At 41.0% G+C, this 21,675-nt stretch overlaps 1 protein-coding gene across 1 annotated transcript in view; it reads left to right on the top strand.

Moving 5' to 3' along the window:
- Positions 1 to 19,066, top strand: part of GCLC (glutamate-cysteine ligase catalytic subunit) — a 46,658-nt gene extending 27,592 nt beyond the window's left edge. Inside the window, exons 5-16 of the mRNA XM_082729401.1 lie at positions 1,241 to 1,299; positions 1,409 to 1,542; positions 5,417 to 5,491; positions 5,941 to 6,057; positions 7,102 to 7,240; positions 7,665 to 7,777; positions 8,257 to 8,349; positions 8,640 to 8,744; positions 15,584 to 15,665; positions 15,751 to 15,854; positions 15,931 to 16,051; positions 17,470 to 19,066. Coding sequence (XP_082585527.1) covers positions 1,241 to 1,299; positions 1,409 to 1,542; positions 5,417 to 5,491; positions 5,941 to 6,057; positions 7,102 to 7,240; positions 7,665 to 7,777; positions 8,257 to 8,349; positions 8,640 to 8,744; positions 15,584 to 15,665; positions 15,751 to 15,854; positions 15,931 to 16,051; positions 17,470 to 17,681 — 1,354 coding nt within the window. The 3' untranslated portion in view covers positions 17,682 to 19,066. The remainder of the gene's footprint in view (positions 1 to 1,240; positions 1,300 to 1,408; positions 1,543 to 5,416; positions 5,492 to 5,940; positions 6,058 to 7,101; positions 7,241 to 7,664; positions 7,778 to 8,256; positions 8,350 to 8,639; positions 8,745 to 15,583; positions 15,666 to 15,750; positions 15,855 to 15,930; positions 16,052 to 17,469) is intronic.
- The last annotated feature ends 2,609 nt before the right edge of the window (positions 19,067 to 21,675 follow it).

The raw sequence follows: 21,675 nt of genomic DNA, 5'->3' as shown, positions 1-21,675 counted from the left end.
CAATATACTTTCATAATAGGGCAAAATATGTACAACTCTTTACCTTCTGTGTTCTATTAATTCCAAGCTCTACTAGCTTGTATTGTAATTTCATTCCTGGGTTTAAAGTGGCTTCAGGGCACGTACCAGTCTGATCTTGCTTTGTACCTTGAGTCTCCTGTATCATCCCCAACCTAGGCTCCTGACCTGCAGGTGGGGACCGTGTGTCTTGTCAGTGTGGATTCCATTGACAGGTCCGCACACCTGTCACATGCAGATTCTTTTGGGGGAACAGATTATAGGCAGAGTTCCCAACTTCAAATGCAACTTCAAATGTTAGAGTGTGCCCAAAGGGAAGATAGATTCAGTTGCAAGAAAAGATAAGGTTATGCTGGATGCTACAAGGTAGATGCACCAGAGACCTCCTCGGAGAAAGGAGAGGGTGCTTCTGCCTGAGGAGATCCCAGCAGGTGTGGGAGAGGCTGGTCTGCAAGCTGAGTCTGCATCACCGCTGTCCGCTGCAATTGTGTCAGCCTGAGATGTTATAAATTTTCTAACAGTCACATGAGAAAAGTAAAAAGAAGATGGACTTAATTTTATTGTGTTGTTTAATCCAGTTTATCCAAAATTATTTCAACATGGAATCAGTATTTTTAAATTATTGATAAAGCAAAATGTCTTATTTTTGTATTTTGTAGTAAGTCTTCAAAATCTGTTGTGTATATTATTCTCACAGCATATTTTAAGTAGGACTTGCCCCATTTCAAGTGCACAGTGGCCACAATGTGCCTGGTAGCTTCTGGTTTAGATGCTGTGGGTCTAGAGAATAGGTATTAATACTGCCAATTGGGAGGGACAGTAACAAGGTATGGGGGCTCCAGAGGTGCCTAGGGAAAGTGAGTTATTAAAGCTTGAAGTCTTAAGTGTGAACACGGGGAGGGTTAGAAGTACACGGTGAGCCCAGACCACTGGCAGACCCCGGACACTTGAATTTGATTTGAGAAGTTACAGGACTGGGGTGTCCGGAGTGGAACAGGGAAGAGAATAGCATTCCTGATCAAGAGGCAGAGGAAGTGGTATTAATGCAAAGCCTTCTCACAGAAAATTCCCTTAGAATAGCTTGATTCACAGGGATATCTGTAGGATTGCCTCAGACACTCGTTTGAGGGAGGATTTCTTTCTGTTTACTTGCATATGAGTGAATTCTTTTACCTGTTGGTTCTTAGGTGGCTGATTTATGATGTTTGGTTGTCTGTTTCAGTACCCTAACAAGAAATATCCGACACAGAAGAGGAGAAAAGGTTGTCATCAACGTACCAAGTAAGTCCACAGAGGGGTGGTGGGGTGGGAGGGGCAGCTGGGGAATTGCTGTTTAATCCTTGAATCTCACCCTTGTCCCGTGTTTCGTTTGTTTAATTTAATCCTACAGTATTTAAGGACAAGAATACACCTTCTCCGTTTATAGAAACATTTCCTGAGGATGAGGAGGCAGCCAAGGCTTCTAAGCCTGATCATATTTACATGGATGCCATGGGATTTGGAATGGGCAATTGCTGTCTTCAGGTATTGTTTCAAATACACAGAGAGGCAGAGTGCCCTCATCCATTTCTACTTACTAACTTGTTTGCTTTATAGATACGCATGTTTTCAGTTATACTGTGATAACAGTTGAAATGAAAGCTAAGTGTGCCTTTCTGAAAACCAGTGATGTTTATACTGAATTCATTGGTAGCTACCTTCTGATGGAGAAATCATGGCATCTCCAGTTTGCTACAGAGATAAATGGTTGTTACTTCCATTGTGAACTATTCCATGATCCCTGCCTCTGTTCTTTCTAGTGATGGTTGGGCCTGGAGCTTGTAACATCATTCAGATCTGTTTCTGAAAGGGAACTCTGGATGCACTCCAGTGCCCTTGTGATCCAAGAGAAGGATTGTTTGGACCGTAATTGTTCATATCCAGTCAAGGCCATCTAGTGGTAGAAAAAGAACGACTGAGCAGCCTGTGTTTACCTTGCTCCTGGCAAGTTCACATAGGAGGTGGCACAGCCTTTCTCTGTTTCCTCGGTTAAAGCTTCCTACAGATCTAGTCAGATGACTGGTGCCCCCGGCAGGGACTGTGCCTAAGCTCACTGAGGGCCTGCATGGGCGGGCACAGGACCCACCCGGCAGCAGTGGGTTCGGGCTGCACCTGTCCCTCATTTGGGATTTGGATAGCTCCCCTCACTTCTTTCCGTCTTGGTTTTCTCCTTGGTTCACTGGAGGGCTTATATTAAGTTCCCTTCTAGGTTTGACTCTAAGCTAATATTTACTTCACTGTTTTTTTATCAATGGAAATGCTTGTTTTAACCTTCCTTCGCTTAAAATCATAAGAACAGGAGTAGGACTTGCACAAAGTATAAAGTGAAAATTGACAATTTCAAATAAAAAGGCCACTTGTTATTGTCCAAGGAGAGTGTATCCAGTTCGGATTGCTTCAGAAGATTAGAAGTGGTATCTTTAGAGGCCTGAAGTGGTGTGGCCCTGATGTGAGTTCTTGGACTTCCGGTCTGCCTGCTGTCCACCCAGAGGCCCCAAAACTCAGCATTCCCATCATCTCGGACAGCTGCAGTGTAGACATGTGCTTTCTTGCACATAAAGCTATGATGTGCTTATTTTTATAACTCTCTAAAATGAAAATTGAATGCCAGAGTCAGATTTCTCCATGCTGAATGTGTTTATATAAGCATAATTTTTTTTTCCCAATTTCCCTGACTTACATAGGTAGTATAAAGTGTGTGGTCTTCCAAACATAGGCCAGTAAGTTTCCTTACAGAGGGTTACATTTCATAAAAAAAGACCTTTTGACTTTTTTTACCCATGTATCTGCTCTTCTATCTTAATTATAAATGTTTTTAAAGAGAACCATTAAGCTCTAGAACTTAAAGAGCATGGCTTTAAAATTGTATCCACGCAGTTGGGATACTGATTGCCTTTTCTGGTTTAATATTAAACCAGCATGCCTTGCAGGGGACAGCACAGTCACTTCTCTCCAGAGGGATGGTCTTTCCCTTGAAACACCATTCAAATAAATGTGTTCTAACCTTTTTACTTGTAGATAAAATTTTCCATCCAAGTTTACACATTGTCATGGGTTTAAGGATGAAGTTTTCTTCTTGATTGCACATCCAAGACCCCATTTTGAAGACTCAACTTAAAAAATTATTAGCGTGAATCACATAAAGTGTTTGGGAAATGAGATGAATTCCACACATTGCCTCAGAAAACACCCTGCTTTGTGTCTTCAAATGGAAAACTAGAAACTGCTTGTTAAAGCAGAAAATGTTTGAATATTTTAAGTTTAATGGAAGACTTAACTGTACAAAACAAAAGTCACATAGCCACACTCAGATGCTTGACTCTTGGGGAGTTTTCAAGAATCATTTAAGTTCATGCACGTTGTAATAGGTTCTTCCAGGAACCTCTAAGAAAACCGGGTGGCTTCAAGAATGGGTTCTAGGTAAATTTTAGACATTTAGGTTTCTAACATCTATTTTTCTTACTTCCTCTTTTTTGCCCTCTGTTTCCTAGTGACACTGCTTCTCCTTTTATGCGATACTTTAAAAGGACACCAGAAGCCAAAACTGTTCATACTTTAAGGACTAAAGACTCTTTTACTCCCCCTGCCCCAGGCCATTAATCACAGTCATGTTCTGTTTGATTTGGAGATAGATACATTAGCTCTTGAGTGCTGCGGCCATTTACCGAGTATATCTAGAATAACTAAGTCACTTCACTGTTGTAACTTAACCGGAATTCCAGGTGCAAATTTTCTGAAGCATACTGATTTGCCTGTGAATTGCCTGGTATATACTAGGTCATCTAAGAGAAGCCAGTCTGTCCCAGCAGAGAAGTTTGTAAATACTTGGCTTACTGTCTCCCATTTCCTCACTTGCCATTTTATCCTTAGCCTTGCACAAGCTGATTTCTGAGTTCCCACCTCTTTGCAGAAACTTCCCTTGTTTTGGTGAAGAGTGACCTAATTGCCGACACTTATTTTAACCTTTGGTACTCTTACTCCTTGAGGTCTAAGACACAGCTATTCTCTATGTTGTATTAATTTGTAATGGCTGGTTAATTGCCAGTACACGCTAATTAAAATACAGCATTGAATCATTAACAAATTATAGCAAGTTATCTAAACAGTTTTCTGTATTTAGTTACCACACTGACATGAATATAATTCTCCAGGTAGACCGCAAGTCTCCTAACACAAGTTCATTGTTAAAAAAGCAAAATTGAGACCTGGCTAAAACTATGGGAAATAACAGGTTGGGCTTATAATAATAAACATATTCACTTTGCTGCTCCTTCAAGGATTAAGCCCTTAAATTATTTCCTGCACCAACACTAAATTCAAAATACCATTATTAAATAACCACAGAGGACAGGAAAACTGTGTACCCCATTTGTCATTAATATAGGTATACTAACACAAGCACGATTTGTGTTCTTTGTCCCTTCTACTGCTCCCCACCCCAAGGCAGGCAGGATTTTTTTGGCTTCTTTGGGGTACTTGTTTCTAGAACATTTTGTACTAATGAACAGTAGGATTTTTTTTTTTCTCTGCCTAAGTCTGAAATGTTCTACTTATCCCTCTTCTGCAGGCTTCCTGGGTGATCTTGCCCATCATCAGAATGTTATCTGAGCCTACTCCCTAAATACTTCTCCAACTCAGATGGGCATCAGTCCTGGAGACCTAGCCACTTAAATAAAGGGCTGCTTTATGTGCTTCTTTCCTTCATATGCCCCTCATGTCTTGGTGCCTCTGCTCACTGGCTATTCCAGGAACATCAAGCCAAAACCCAAGTCATACCTTCATTCTCTATACCCTACCTCCTGCCCCCAGCGGCTGCTGCTTGGACTCTGGTGTGCCTCCTGCATCCCTCCTGGGTCACGTCCTTGTCAGTTGCAGTATTTTAACTGCTCTCCCTTCCTCCAGTCTCACTCTGTCCCAGGCTAGTCCTTGTACTTGCCACCAGTGAGCTTGGGAAGCCATCATGAGCATCTCTATTCTTTTGTGCCAAAATTTCTCTAGCCCTTGAGCTCCCTGAAGTGCCTGTGATGCTGGTGAAGGAAACAAGCCAACAGAAGAGGGGATGCCTTTCAAAACTTGACATTTACCTAGTGTCTTCCTTTCCGCTCCTGCCATTTAAATCTTACTTAACTTAGGAAATGGTTATTTGTATTAGTTGGGACCGTGATCAAATACCCTTGTTGGGCAAAGTTCATCCAAGGCAAGATGTAAACAAAATTGCTGTGTTAATAAGTGTTGTTAGCCGTGGAGTGACCACTGCACACCATGCCCACTGTTTTCCCCGGCCATCTCCCTTCTCAGACTCAACTCCTCAGGGAAGATGTTGATTTTTCGTTGTTAATAACTTGTAATTCTTAAACAGGTAACGTTCCAAGCCTGCAGCATATCGGAGGCCAGATACCTTTATGATCAGTTGGCCACTATCTGTCCAATTGTTGTAAGTAGAAACGACATCTTATTTAAAGACTTCCTTGTAGAGAGAGTGCTTGTGCAACATTCGCTTACTCTGCCATTTAAGTCCAGTTCAGACTTTATTCAGAAATGGACATAAATAGCATGCATTTAGAGCTAATGGACTAAGACTCTCAGCTGTAGAAGTTTACTATTGCTGGTAAGACACCTGTGTTAGTGTCAAGTTTGAGTGTAGCCATTTCCCCTCTCCCATCCTTCACATTAGTGTGACAGAGGGGTGATTTAAATTAATCCCATCCAAGGATTTGAGTCCCTTCTGATGTCTTTCGCTATGAAAATGCAGGCACAAAGGAGTAGAACTCCATAGGGCTCACCTCAACGGATTCCTCTAGACTGGAGATAACTGCATGGTGCTTTTCTCAGCATGTAAGTGACACTTCGAACCTGCAGGTGCTGACTCTTGTTTGTTTTTAGATGGCTTTGAGTGCGGCATCTCCTTTTTACCGAGGCTATGTGTCAGACATCGATTGTCGCTGGGGAGTGATTTCTGCATCTGTGGATGACAGAACTCGGGAGGAGAGAGGACTGGAGGTGGGAGTGATTTTCCTTAATAGTCTTTTTTAAAAGTCAAGCAGTAAAATGGGGTTATTATCACTACTTACAATGTTGAAGTCTCCCTTAAATTGTTATCTTGAATGGGCTAGTCACATGTGGGAAGAAATTCATAGGTTTGAACTTGATTTGAGGTCATAGTGTTTGTTTTGGGGTGAGTATATGGGAAACATGATTTGGTTGGACAAGAAGATTTCATGACTTGCTGAAATCTGTATTTGTTTCATTTTCTTCTGAAACTTAGTGATGCTTTTTTTCCCTACATTTTCAAACTAAGTGCTGATGGGCTCTTGTTACCAAAAGGCTTTTTGGCACTATGTGAGTGCTTTGTATATGAGCTTTCTGCTGTGGAATTTGTGGTCGAAGATTATTTTGCCCCGTGTAAAGGGTTAGGTATGCCTAATAAGGGGAAGTTAGTGCCTCTTGTTTGCATGTTGAATTGTGACCGTGCACTTCTCCAACCTGGAGTGTGCATCAAGACTACCTATGGAGATCTTTATAATAGACACCCAGGCTCATTTAGATCTAATAAACAAGGATCTCCAGAACTGGGACCTGAACAGGGGTTTTAAATGAGCCCTTTCAAGTGCCTCTGACGTTCCCAGCCAGGCCTGCACCGCTGCTCAGGTCTTGGTGTGAGTGCTCAGGAACTGCTGAACATGTTGCCTGAGCAGAAGAAAACTGTAAAGGAGAAATGGTTTTAATAACTTTTGTGCTAATAGCTTCACTTTCAACCTTGGCATATATTTTGCTAGCTTAGTAAGAATGAAGGCAATCTACTTAAAAAAAAAAAAAAAGTATACTTAAATCCTATCAGAGAACAGCTACTTCAGTTACTTCCACATTTCATAATTTTCCCTAATAATTTCTTAGGATTAACTTCTTTGCAGGATCTTAAGTTTGGATTGTTATATATAATTATTACATATAAAACATAAAAGCATTTAAATAGAACTATTTGGGGCATTAATTTATTTCCAGAGTGTTTTATATGGCATTCATTCATATTTTTTTCAATTTTAGCCACTGAAGAACAATAACTATAGGATCAGTAAGTCCCGATATGATTCGATAGACAGCTACTTATCTGAGTGCGGGGAGAAATACAATGACATCGACTTGACAATAGACAAAGAAATCTATGAGCAGCTGCTGCAGGAAGGTGAGCAGCCCCTCCTTTTCTCTGTATTGGATTGTACACCTTTAGTTCTTCAAAGCTATTGAGAACTTTTTGCTGATTTCTAGTCTGGTTTCTATTTTTATTGTGAAGTCTCGTAACTTTTCTTATGAGACTGCTTGTTCCTGAAGTTTCAAGTTCCAAATACTTGTGAGATCTTCTTGACTTACTTGGGAAGTCTGTATCTAAGTCCACACCAGTGCCCCACCAGCAGATAAACCTATGACACTTCCTCAGGGGCTGTAGGATAAAACCCTGGGTGACATGAGGATACTGAACAAACCAGCCATTTCCTAAGTTTCTAGATGCCCTGTCTTCAAACTTGCTGAACTATTCTGTCTTCTTACTGGATGTAGACACAGTGGAGCCTGAGGCTTTGACGGGAGTCTGGTGTGACCTCTCTTGACAGGCATTGATCATCTCCTGGCCCAGCATGTCGCTCATCTCTTCATTAGAGACCCACTGACTCTGTTCGAAGAGAAAATACACTTGGATGATGCCAATGAATCTGACCATTTTGAGGTATCTCCTCTTTTAAATGCATTTCACTTCACTAACCAAGATGGAGGCCATTTTCTGTACCTGCGAGTGGTTAGTAGTAGGAGAAATCTCTGATGCCTTTCATTGTCTAGTGCAGTAAAGAATTAAGAAATTTTAGAGTGGTTTAAAGTACCCTTATTTTATGATTCTGACTAGTTGTATCTCTGATTCTGCATTTTTTCACTATTTTCTCTTGCTTGCAGAAAGGTGAAAAATTCACATATGCTGCAATAAAAAACGTAGGATCAGAGATTTCTCTGCTACCAACATATCACCCAACTTTTGTTAAACATTTTTCCTAGCAAGTCACACACCAAGGAAATCATAAATTGTATCTTTTTGTATTTTTAATTAAAGAGTATCTGGGATCAACAGTGCATAATCTTCCCTTTATAAACATCATACCATCTTAATATTTTCCTGGACATGTGGAAAATTGGTTTTCTGCTTTTTTATTATAGAATATTCAGTCTACAAATTGGCAGACAATGAGATTTAAGCCCCCTCCTCCAAACTCAGATATTGGATGGAGAGTAGAATTCCGACCCATGGAGGTAAGATGTGTGTCAGCAAAAAGTGATTCAGTGACGCCCATCCTCAGCCCCTTACCCTTCTAATGCTCTTCTCAGAGGCTCTTCAGATACAGATTATATGTGTGCATGATAAAAGCAGGTCCAAAGCTAAGGATTGATTTCTGAGACTAGACTGTGGAGAGAGGACTTCCCAGGCCTTCTTGGTGAAGTAGGAGTTGGCTTGGGAATGCCATGATCTGAGGAGGGTCCTGTCGGGGAAGAGCTTGTTTGTGTGGTTGGTCTGTAACTTCTCTGGGCTCTTGCTTGTCCAGGTTCAGTTAACAGACTTTGAGAACTCTGCATATGTGGTGTTTGTGGTGCTGCTTACCAGAGTGATCCTTTCATACAAACTGGATTTTCTCATTCCACTATCAAAGGTAAGAATGTGTTTCAGTATAGCAATGGGTTTGGGTATCTGTAGATTATCTGTTGCTTATTTATGTGTAATATTTATTTTAGATCTGACCTGATGGAGAATTTTCACCATTTAGAATAAAATGCTTCTTCTCCACCCTATTCTTTTTCCTCTTAAGCCAAAGCTTATGCTGTAGATTTTAGTACTGCGTTAGTAGAGATTCCTGGAAAACAAAGTGCTAACAGTAGCTTCTTAGCCTGTTTGAAAGAGTTTTAGGGTTGCTTTTGAATAACTACTTTATTTATAGAGGCTTTCAATTCAGGTTGATGGCTGGAGGGAATCCACATCCTCCCCCAAATGCCATTTTGGTAACTGTATTAAAAGAAAAGAGGAGAGGAGCAAATGTAACTGCGGGGGATGTGGGAAGGGTCACCTCAGTGGAGCTGAACTGGAGATGTTTCTGGAGAAGGTAGATTGGACTTTCAGAAAAACAACTAATAGTTCATCCGCTCCAGCCCAGTAACAACCAGAAAAGGAACTCTCTGGAAGAGAGAGTTCCCAGAGGAGCTCTGGAATAATTGCAGACTGTGAGGTAGCAACTAACTAACCTGGAGACCTTCGGTTCCGGGCCCAGTGGGTCTCTGGGCATAGCAAGTGGCTGGAAAAGGTTGTTGGGCTGAGTGAGGGGTCTGCTGAGGATTTAGTGTCAAAGAAGGGAGAAGTAGAGCAGCCCTGACAGAGCAAGCACAGAAGGAAGAAAAGAAATGCCTAGCTCAGCATCCACCCTTCCTCACTCCCTACTATCTCCCTGAGGGGGATCTCCAGCCTGTACCTGTCCTACCCACACACCCTGAGGGAAGTCTGGCTGTCAGCCTGTCTCTGCCTGCTCTTAACACCCTGGCCAAAAGTAACCCATAGGAAAAAAAAATAATAATAATAACCCATAGGATTCTGTGGACCATTTACCCAGATGGGTATACCTGCTAGTGGGATCAGGCCCTGTAAGGAAGAGTCCCGGGAAGTTCCCCATCTACGCCTTTGTTAACAGATTTGAATAGATGTCTGAAAACCAGCAGAAAGTGGATAACTTCTAATAGCCTTAAGGAAAGGGCCTAGCTGGGCTTACAGAATGCATTCCCCTTGGTGAAATATAGTTAATTCAAGCAACTAGAAAGAACTCCTAAAGAATTTCTAATTAGTGCCCTTGGAAAATATTCTATGGAAAGATCACAAAATAAACAAGCACTATGAACAGGAGAGCATTTGGAGAAGACTTCTTAGGAAAAGCTACACTTTTTTTTTAAAGATTTTATTTATTTATTTGACAGAGATCACAAGTAGGCAGAGAGGCAGTTGAAGGGTGGGGGGAGAAGCAGGCTCCCTGCTGAGCAGAGAGCCCGATGCTGGGCTCCATCCCAGGACCCTGGGATCATGACCTGAGCTGAAGGCAGAGGCTTTAACTGACTGAGCCACCCAGGCACCCCAAAGCTACACTTTTAAAACTATTTTTACCAGTAGAGCTGATGTTATTATTAAAGATCCAAGTTAATAATTTAGAGACCAAATTGAGATTTATCTCAGCAGGATGAGAAGGAAATGGGAAATCATGGAAAAACTGAAACAGAGAATTCCTCTGGAAAATTTGATGTTTATAATCAAAAGAGAATGGTCTATATAAAAAATGAGATCTAGTAATCTGAGAAATAGAATTTTTCCAGAGTGAGAGTCCATCAAGAATGAGAGAGAAATACTGAAAGAACCCAGATCTAGGAATTTCTGAATCCTAAAGAGAAAAATCAACCATTTGAATGGGAGAGAAAATTCAGATAGCTCCAAGAGGAAAAAAAAATGAATTCTCCTCTCCAACATTAAATACTATGAGCTGGAGAAAAGTCTACAGAATCCTGAGGGGTAAAGAAAACAGAATATCTTCCAAAACTTGAAATTCCAGGTGATCCTATCAAAACGTAATAGATTATGTCAGAACTCTTACCTACTAGGGGGATAGTTGAAGGAGATTTATGGTACAGTATAGAAATAAGAGATTTTGCTTCTAACCTGCTAGGTTAAAGGAGTGGGAAAAGAACAAAGAGAGCCTTTCCAGTGCCACAAAAGGTCGGGGTAGGGCAAGGGAGTGGTATGATAATATATCCCAGAGAATGTAAAATGGTGAAAATAAGATGAAAACAAATTTGAACAGACTAAACTATCCTGTTAAAAAGCTAAAACAGATGATCTAGAAGAGCAACATAATGGTGTCGAAGTTTGCTTCCCTAAAACAAGGACAACTATGGAAAAACAACTGGATAATGACCTTTTGAAGAGATAGCAGAAATGACCAACTGGTAACAGAAGTGTGAGAATAAAATATTAAACAGAGAAAGCAGTTTTCTGTATTCTTCCAGGGTAGTAGACCTGTGATTTTTGTTTTGTACCTTAAAGCATAGCAGGAGCAAATTAAAGGCACTCTAGTGTGGTGGCTCTGACGGGGCTGCATGGTGAGCAGTAAATTCATAAATCACCTGTATTCCTCAAAGGCTTTTTAACCTGAACAAGGTTTTTATTTAGCATCCCAGTGCCTTGGTTTGCATGTGTAGAATTGGGGATAATTGAGCTATTGTAAGAACATGGGGGATTCATGGAGGTAAGTCACTTAAGAGTGCCTTGCCTGTACTCAGTAGCTAACAGGCCATACAACCAAAGGAGGAGAAAGGCTGTTGGGGAATTAAAAGGCACAGTTTATTAGCTGGGTTATATGGTTCTTATCACAAGTCTCCTACCACAGCACATGTTTTTCCAAGTGCCCTGAGGAAGATTTTACAAAAATTAAGGAAAATCTTCCTCACAAGAGTAAACACCATTCAAGATGCATTCTCACTAAAATTCAACAAAAAGATGTTAAAGAGAAATTTAACTTAAGTTGGAAGTTTAAAATTGCTTTATTCATAGGTTTTAAGTGAACTCAAAACTGTTATGTTGGTAAAGCTAGTCTCTAGAGGGAAAACCATAGCTTTAAGTACTTCAGAGATTTAAAGTAAACCTTAGCTAGCAGTCAAACTGAGAATCTGAAATGCAGTAGTAAAGTATATTTCTAAAGAGAAACTTATAAAAGCAAAAGTTAAAAAAATGATCTTTATAAACTTTTGTCAAGAGTAAGAAAAAAATATTAGAAATGAAAACCTGTCCATAACCATGATGGAATTTTAGGCTGTTATTTGGATATGTTCCTAGAAGTGTCTAGATTATTCAGGAGGTCATGTGTCTTTAAAAAAACAAAACAAAACAAAACAAAAAAACCCATAACAATAGAATTTAAGTATGGGAGACAGGCTCAGTAATCAAAAACTTGGCACCATCCATCCTAGTTCCACATGACCCTTTATCTTATAGGGGTTAAGATTCTCCTAAGATTTCATTATGGGAAATAAAAGACTAAAAAGTGTAAAAGGTCTCTTTAAGGGTCTTAAAAAGTCACTGGAAAATTATAGAAATTACAATCAAGAGGAGTTTTTTATACATGGAGACAAATGAAAATAAACACACAATGCTCCAAATTGGGAGAGTAAAAAAATAGCTTAGAGAGGGAAATTTGCAGTGATACAAACCTATGACAAGAAATAAAAATTCCAATGATCCTTATGCCTAAAGGGACTAGAGAAAGGAGAACAAACCCCAAAGTAAGTAGGAGGAAGGTAATTCAGCTCAGAACAGAAATAAGTGAAATAGACACTAAAAAATTTCAGAAAAATCAATGAAACTGAAATATCTTTAGATTTCTCAAATAAAAATGGACACAGGTAAAATCAGAAATGATAGGGAAGTGTAATAGTTGACACCACAGAAAAAGGATTATGAGACTACTAAAGTTATATGCCAACAAATTGGACAAAAAAGAAATGGGTAAATTCTTAAAAATAGAATCTTCCAAAACTGAATCCAGAAGAAATAGAAAATCTGGTGGAGGACACCCAATATTAGTAATGAAGAGGAATTGATGATTCAAAAACTCAAAAGTCCAGACCAGATGGGATTTACAGGTGAATTCTACCAAACATTTAAAGAAGAGTTAATATCGATTTCCCTTATACCTTTGCAAAAAAAAAAAAAAAAAAAATTAAAAAAAAAAATAGAAGAGGAAAAGGAGCTTTCAAATCCATTCTGAGGCCAGCATTACCTATTACCAAAACCAGATGAAGACTGTATAAGTGAATATCTTTCATGATCATGGATGCAAAATCCTTAACAGATATTAGCAAATCATATTCAGCAACATGTTAAAAGGATCATTCCCCATGATCAAGTGAGATTTATTCTGGGGATGTCAGGATGGTTCAGTATTTGTAAGTCTCAGTCAGTGTGCTACACCAAATTAACAGAGTGAAGGATAAAAATCATTTGAGTGGATGCACACACACAAAAAAAGCATTGGCAAAATTCAACATCCGTTCAGGATTACTCCCACCGCAGTGGGTTTAGAGGGAACATACTTCAACTTAATAAAGGTCATATATGAAAAACCCACAGCTAACATCATACTCAATGGTGAAAAACAGAGCTTTTCCTCTAAGATCAGGAACAATACAAGGATATTCACTCTTACCAGGTTTGTTCAACATGGTCCTGAAAGTCATCTTAGTCACAGCAATCAGACAAGAAAAAGAAATAAAAAGCATCCAAATTGGTAAGGAATAAGTAAAACTCATTATTTGCAGATGACATATGATATAGAAAATTCTAAAAACTACACCAAAAAAAAAAAAACCCAAAACTATTTGAAGTAATAAATGAATTCGGTAAAGCTGCAGGATATAAAATTGACAGTACTCTTTTGCATTTACATATATATATAGTAAAGCAGAAAGAAAACAATATTATATACAATTAAGCCAAACAGAATAAAATACCTAGGAATAAACTTAACCAAGCAGTAAAAACCTCTACTCTGAAAACTATAAAACATGGATGGAAGAAATTGAAAATGACACTAACAAATGGAAAGATATACCATGCTTATGGATTGGAAGAATACTGTTAAAATGTCCCCACTACTCAAAGCAACCTGCAGATTCAGCACAATGCCTATCAAAACACCAATAGTATTTTTCATATAACTAGAACAATCCTAAAATTTGTTGGGAACAACAACCACCACCTCCCCCAAGTAGCCAAAGCAATCTTGAGAAAGAACAAAGCTGGAGGTATTACAATCCCAGATTTCAAGATCTAGTACAAAGCTATTGTAATTAAAACAGTAAGGTACTGACCCAGAAATAGACACATAGGTCTATATGGAACAGAATAGCCCCAAAATAAACCTACTCTTAATGTGGTCAGCTTGGGACAAAGGAGGCAAGAATATACAATGGGGAAAAGTCTTTTCAATAAATGGTGCTGGGGAAACTTGACAGCTACATGCAAAAAATGAGACTGGTAATTTAGTAATTCTACTACTGGATAATTACCCAGAGAAAATGAAAAAATTAATTCAAAAATATCTACACTTCTGTTATATTTATTGCAGCATTATTTACAATAGCCAAGACATAGGAAGCAATCCAATAGTCCCATCAATACATGAGAAAAATAGCTGTGGTTCTATATATAATGGAATAGTACTCAGCCATAAAAAAGAATGAGATCTTGCTATTTGTGACAGTATGGATGGACCTAAAGAGTATTATTCTAAGTCTGAGAAAGACAAATTCCTTGTGATTCCTTCTATGTAGAATCTATAAAAATCAAAATAAAAAACAGAATTAGACCCTTAAATACAGAGAACAAACTGATGGTTGCAGGGAATGGGGGGATGGGGAAGTGAGCAAAACAGGGAAGGGCAATAGATTGTATAGGCTTCCAGGTATCAATGACTAAGTCCTAGGGAGGAAAGAGAAAGCATAAAGGGAATATAGTCAGTGGTACTGCAGTAGCATATGGTGACAGATGGGGGCTACATTTGTTGCAAGCACAGCATAATGGATACAGTTGTTGAATCACTGTTTTGTACATGGGAAACTAACATAACATTGTGTGTCAACAAAGCTTCAATATAAAGTAAAAATACAGATAGGTGGGACCCACCATCACAGGCTCTGATTTAACTGGTCTGCCTGGGCATACCACATGATCCAGCAGTCTTACTGCTGAGTATGTATTTTTTCCTTTTCTTTTTTAAGTAGGCTCCCTGGCCACCATAGAGCCCAGTGTGGGGCTTGAACTCCTCACAACCTTGAGATCAAGAGCTGAGCCAAGATCCAGAGTCGGATGCTTAACCATCTGAGCCACCCAGGTGCTCCTGGGTATATATTTTTTAAACAGGTTTTTTGGGCTCATGTATAGTTGATGTGCTTGAACTACCTGATGGACCCTCTGTTCTTGGAGAGCTAAGCTCATTCCATATCTGACAACCTGTCGACTCTTCTCTGCTCACCACACTGAGGCAGCAAATCCCCAGTGGCAGGGAGGGCACAGCCCTGAAGCAGAAGTTCTCTCTCGGTTCTCCGCTTTTGGTCACCCTGGCATCTGGGATGAGTCCCTGTGCTGTGTGGGGAGAACCGACCCCTTGCCCTCCACGGATTTCTTAGTAGGCTCAGTCACAAAGGTGCTTTGGCTTGCAGGCAGCCTGTACGAATAAAAGTTTTTGTTGTTTTTTTATAGTAAACTTAGAATCCCCCTGTTATTAAAAAGCACATGCTGACCTGTGGTTGGAATAAGTCAAAAGTCTGTTCTTCCAACAGAAAGTGTTGAAGGGGAAAGTAGAATTCTTATGGGGGGAGTCTTAATTGCAGAAGCAAGGGAGGTACCCCAACTTCTATGGTGGATCGAGAATGTTCTGACATAGCCATGATTATTTTTCTCCCTTAGGTTGACGAAAACATGAAAGTTGCACAGAAACGAGACGCTGTCTTGCGGGGAATGTTTTATTTCAGGAAAGATATTTGCAAAGGTATTACATTCTCTTAGATTCCTAGGGGTCACTTACTTGAGGCTCCAGCAGGCTGCTCAAGCACCTGTGTCCTGTCCTCCGGCAGGTGGCAACACCGTGGTGGACGGCTACGGCAAGGCCCAGCACAGCACGGAGCAGGCGCTTGAGGAGTACGCCCTGATGAGCATAGACACCATCATCAATGGGAAGGTAGGGGCCCTGCTCTGCTCACCTCGCCGCCTGTGCCCGTGGCCGGAGCACTAATGATGTGTCCTGCTTCTCACAGGAAGGTGTGTTTCCCGGGCTGATCCCGATTCTGAACTCTTACCTTGAAAACATGGAAGTGGATGTGGACACCAGATGCAGTATTCTGAACTACCTAAAGCTAATTAAGAAGAGAGCATCTGGTATGGCATCCTTTGCTTCTCTTTCTTGTTTTAAGTCTTAACATAGGCAGAACCTTACAGTCTTACAATCTTAGTTTCTTGAGTAGTAGTCTACTCGAGTACACTGTTTTATCAGTGCATTCTTTCTCACATTTGATGTCCCTGCAGTACGATATACCTTATAATCATTGACTGATTAGTAGTTCTTTTTCTCCTACTGGTTCATAAAGCAGTAATGCATCTTTAAATAGCATCTTAGGTGTGCCTGGATGGCTCAATGGGTTGACACCTCTGCCTTCAGCTCTGGCCATGATCTTCGGGTGCTGGGATCAAGCCCCGCCTTGGGCTCTCTGCTCAGCGGGGAGCTGCCTCTCTGCCTACTTGTGATCTCTCTATCAAATAAAATTTTAAAAGTCTTTTTAAAAAAATAAATAGCATTTTAGACAATGAACTACACTGCCTGTTAGTCATTTAGGGGCAGCTGTGTTTGTGGTACATTATCACAGGCTCTTTCTTTAGGTCTAAGTAACTCTAGGTTCCAGGAGCAACGGCTAGGACTTCTGTTTCTTCAGCCTGCTTCTATCCAATAAGCACCCCAGAACCCCTCTTTTTTGGTTCGTTTTGAGATCACATGATGGTGCCTAGCCAAGGCCTGGCACAAGGGAGTGGTCAGCTGTAAGAGTAATGGCATCAGTGTTTCCCTTGAGGTTTTCATGAACCTTCTGGAGTCACAAAAGAACACCTCCAAACGGTGTGTCTGCCGGTTCCTCTTTTCCTTCACTCTACTTACTATTCCTTGTTTTCTCCACCTCTTTGATGGAAGATGGTTCTGGGAACTTTAGACCCTATAGTTCTGGACTCAGGTGCAGTTCTTCAGCCAGACGGGAGGACCCAGGCTCTAGTACGCAAGTTAGCTCCCAGTGTTGAATTTCTTCCCCGTTTTGTTGAAGGATAACTGACCCACATCACAGTACAAGTGTAAGGCCTACAGCGTGGTGGGTTTTTTGATTTACATATATTGTGAAGCGATGACCACAGTCAGCTCAGTTATATAGACAGAAGAGAAAAACTTCTCCTTGTGGGGCCTACTCTCTGGCCAACTTCCGTGTAACACTTCAGTGTTAGCTGTAGTCCTTGCATACATGACCTCTTCAGTGGCTCCCCATATCTGAAGAGCCCACAGCGTCCCTGTGTGGGTAACATCGAACCTTGGATGTGAAGTTCTAGTTGCCTGCCTGCAACCTAAACTTCTTCCTCAGGAGGAATTCTTCCGACACCCTGGAAAACATTTTCCCCAGCCTCTGCCATGTGGGTATACCAGGAGACCCTACTGATTTTTCTTCAGGATTGTATTTGTGCTGGTCACTAAATGTCACCTTACTTTAAAACAAAACAGACTTCTGTTAACTTATGTTGTCTTAATTCTCCCCCAACCCCAGGAGAACTAATGACAGTTGCCAGGTGGATGAGAGAGTTTATTGCAAACCATCCTGACTACAAGCAAGACAGTGTCATAACTGACGAAATGAACTACAGCCTTATTTTAAAGTGTAACCAGATTGCAAATGAATTATGTGAATGCCCAGAGTTACTTGGACCAGCATTTAGGAAAGTAAAATATAGTGGAAGTAAAACTGACTCTTCCACCTAGACCTTCTGCAGAGGGAGAAAAACATTACTATTTTACTGAAGAACTAACGGCAGTACTCCTCAGCCCCTTTGTATGGGATGAAGACCAAATTCTAGAATGGCACTGTCTGGGGCCAGTCGGCCAGAGATGGATTTAGAGGCTTTCCTTCGGTAGATAAATCTAGAGTTTATACAGTGTACATGTACATAGTAAAGTATTTTTATGATTAACAATGTATTTTAATAACATTGTAAAGTTATTGTGAACTGGCTTGTACATTTTTCAGTTCTTACTCTGGAAGAACTACTGTCCAAGCACTTTTGTAGATGTAATGTACTCACTGTACTCTACCTGCATTCCAGAGCTCAAGATGTTTACTGTAAATTCTGGGTTTTTTTTAAGACTTTACCTGGAACCTGATTCACTGAAACGTATCCCTTTACTTTAAAGAAGTTGGTCATGTTAATTTGCTTCGAGTCCTTCTCAGTGTTGTGTACTCTAAAATCACTATTGAATCCATTGAAATGCTTCAAGGGTAACCTTGGGTTTCTGGCATCTTGTCTCTGTTTCTTTTGTAATTGGAATAGCTAACAGCTTGGTCATCCTGCCTCAAGTTTTCCCCTCTAAATAAAATGCATTGAACTGTAAGCTGTTATTAAAGGTATTTCTTTGTTTAAATTTGCTGATTTAGGCATTAAGTTTAAAGAGAAGGCTGTAGGAAGAAAGACTATTACTTTGAGTTCACCTGTAGTGATTAGTGGGGTGATTTGTACAAACCAAAAGTAATGGCAGAAATAGCACCAGCCCTTCTCCTGTGGCCCCTGTTCGTTCTGATCGCTGCTATATATATACTTTTCAAATCAAATGCAGTTGCTTAAGTCTTTGTTTTGTTATTTTCTCTTATTTCCTGTAAACATACTGACATTCTCCTAAAGACCATTCTAGATTTTACCTGGGGAGTATTCCATATAATGCTTACCTTCTCTGTGAAAACCATGAATGAATCATGATGTGCACTAAGTTCTGTGAATCAGGACCCTACATGTTTAATTGTAAATTAAGTTTACATAATTGTTAGTGCTTTCTGTTAAAGGGTTTTTTTCCCCAATTAGTTAGGTCCTAACTGCTTCTGAAATAACTATGTATAGTAGATTATGCAAACTTTTACAGGCATAAATATTTAAACTGTAATGCTAATTTTAACAAACTGCGATAAAGCTGCTTCAGCTAAGCCTGTTTGTGTATAAATACTAGGCTTTGTGCGATGTTTCATACATGTATTTTGGAAGATTAAAGAATGCCTGTTTTTCATTTGCAGTTTGCTTGTGTAAATCAAGTTGTAAAAAGGCAGATGAACTAAAATGTTTGTGGTATGAGGAAATAAAAGAATGGAATTAGCATTCTGACAGCTCTTGGATGTGTGAGTTCCACAGCTAAATGGAGGGTGAAGGGGATTGTTGTAGTTAGCCCAGATCCTCCTTGATATTTTTTTTGAGAGCACAAGGAGGGGGAAGTGGGAAAGGGAGAAGCAGGCTCCCCGCTGAGCAGGGAGCCGACACAGGACTCAATCCCAGGACCCTGGGATCATGAGCCAAGCAGATGCCTAACCCACTAAGCCACCCGGACACCCCCAATAACATTATTTCTTCATTGCAATCCTCAGATATTTTTAGAAAGAAGCCTGGTCTCCAAACAGGTGGCTCATCTTCCTTAGGAGCTGTTCACCCCACTGGGGAGGGGGAGAAACCTGCTTGGATGGATGAAAGGAACCCTGGCAGGGAATGTTTCTTGGACTCTAGACTGCTGCTGTGCTGAGTCGGTGGGTGCAGGGGTGGTGCTGTGTGCACTCTAAGCTCGAGAGAATCAGCAAGCCCAGCCAAGAGCTCTTGCCAACCCATGTCTTTGGATCAACATCCCTCTCCTCCCTGCCCAGCCCCTTGTAACGTCAGGTAAGGGTCAGTCCACTTTTCTCAGCTCAGACTTCTTTATCTGAAAGATCTTAGAACAGGACTTGTCAAACTAATCTGCTTCGAGATCTGCTAGGATCTTAGTGAAGAACACATTCTGGTTCAGGGGGCCTGGCCTTGGGGTCTGCATTCTCCACTTCTAGGAAGCTCCCAGGAGATGCGAGGCTGCTACTCTGCGGGCCACTTTGAGTAACGAGGACTTAGATCACACTCTGTACCTGTTACAGACAAGGCAATTTATGTCTCAATGACACTTCAGTTCTAATGTCTTGTAGCCAGGTCCTCCTCTGCCTGAAAACCAGACCATTGCCTTTCCTGAGCTTTACCACTTGAGCACAACAGAGAATTCAGGGTTTTAGGAACAGAACTGTGAGCACTGAGAAGAGCAAAAAGGGTCTTCTCCCTGGTGGAAATAGTTGCAGCTGAACCCAGACTCTCAGACACTCACTTAAAATAAAACCGACTGTTACTTAACCCAAAGGTTAATTTATTACCTGTCAGGTCTCCTGGAAGAGGAAGAGGTCAGCTTCTGGTCCCAGAATGCCTCTGCCCCTGCTGTCTGGCTCAGCTCTGAGGCTGTGTGAGCCTTTCTGTTCAAAATGGAGAAAGCCTTGCCTTGACCACTTCTTTCTAAGCCACCACCTATGCAAACACGAGCCACGAAATGTGTAGAAATCCAGGATGTGGTGTGGGCTTAGGTAAGGGGCCCTTTCAAAGCTATAAATAGCCTGCTTAATTGCAAGGTTTTTTATAGGTGCTGCTGTGATAAGCTTTTCATTTATTTTAAGACTTCCTTGAGTATAAGCTGTTTGAGTACTACCAGCTGCTCTCTTCCATTATGATTTTATATAAATGTTTAGCACTCCTTGTAAACATTACTGAACCTACAGGCCAAGAGATATTTGGAAAAGCGTGAATTAAAAGGGGAGCTGATGAGGTCTGAGTTGGAAAGGCAGAGACGTGGGAAGGCAGCGTTGGCTGGGAGAAATACACCCTTTGGACTATTCATGTTTTTGTTGTAAGTGGAAGCTGAAACTAGCTGGATAATGCCTAAAGCTCCATCCACTCTTAATGTTCTATGATACGGAACATTATAAAACTGAGTGTGGAAGATGGATTACGAAAGGGCAATGATGTATCCAGCTCTGTTCTGATTGCAAACTATATGACAAAGCTGTGGTTATCCAAACGGTATGGTATTGGCATAAAAACAGATTAATGGAACAGACTAGCCCAGGAATATCCTCATATATGGTTACTTTATGACCAAGAATACACAATGGGGAAAGGACAGTCTCTTCAGTAAATGGTACGGGGAATAATGGACAGCCACATACAAAAGTGGGAAACTAGACTACTATTTTGTGCTAGATACAACAAGTAACTCGAATCAAAGACGAGACAGTTTCTGGTCAAAGACAGCATGGTGATGTAAGACTCTGCACTCACCTACTCCAGGAGCACACCAAATCAACACTTCTTCAGAGAGCATTACCTCCCTAGAGACCTGGGGGCTCACTGAGCAGCAGCACCAAAAAAGCTAGGGAGGCCCCAATGGAGAACAACAAGAGTGACAGAGACAGAGTAATAAAGGAACCCCACCCCTGCTGCTGCAAACTGCAGCAGGAACGGATAGTACTGAGGGACCGGGTCGTCTTCCCTAGGGAAGAAAAGAAGTCATGGTCTGAAAAGGGAACTAGAATATAAACGAATCAGCCATAGAATCCTGCCAAATGGCAGGGGAGCTGCTGGAATTCTCTCTCTCTCTGCGTGAGTGAGGCTGGTGAGTAGCACAGTTTACTCCTCCACCTTGATAGTGTGGATAGGAGCAGGGTTCCAGGTGCCCGAGCTGGCCTGCTGCCTCAGTGAGCCCCAGCAGCCCTAGGTGTTCTGGGGCACAGAAAAGCTGCAGTTTATAAGAGAAACTGCAAATAGGAAGGCTGCAGACCTAGAAACTGCCAAATGCTGGGTGGTGGGTGGGGGCGGGGTGGGAGGTGCTGCTGGAACTCTCTCTCGGTTGGAGGGGCTGGTGAGCACAATGGTTTACA

This window comes from Mustela nivalis, assembly GCF_964662115.1.
Source record: "Mustela nivalis genome assembly, chromosome: 5".
NCBI classification, from domain to species: Eukaryota; Metazoa; Chordata; class Mammalia; order Carnivora; family Mustelidae; genus Mustela; species Mustela nivalis.
The sequence above is the reverse complement of the archived record's forward strand: the minus strand, read 5'-3'. Positions and strand labels throughout refer to the sequence as shown.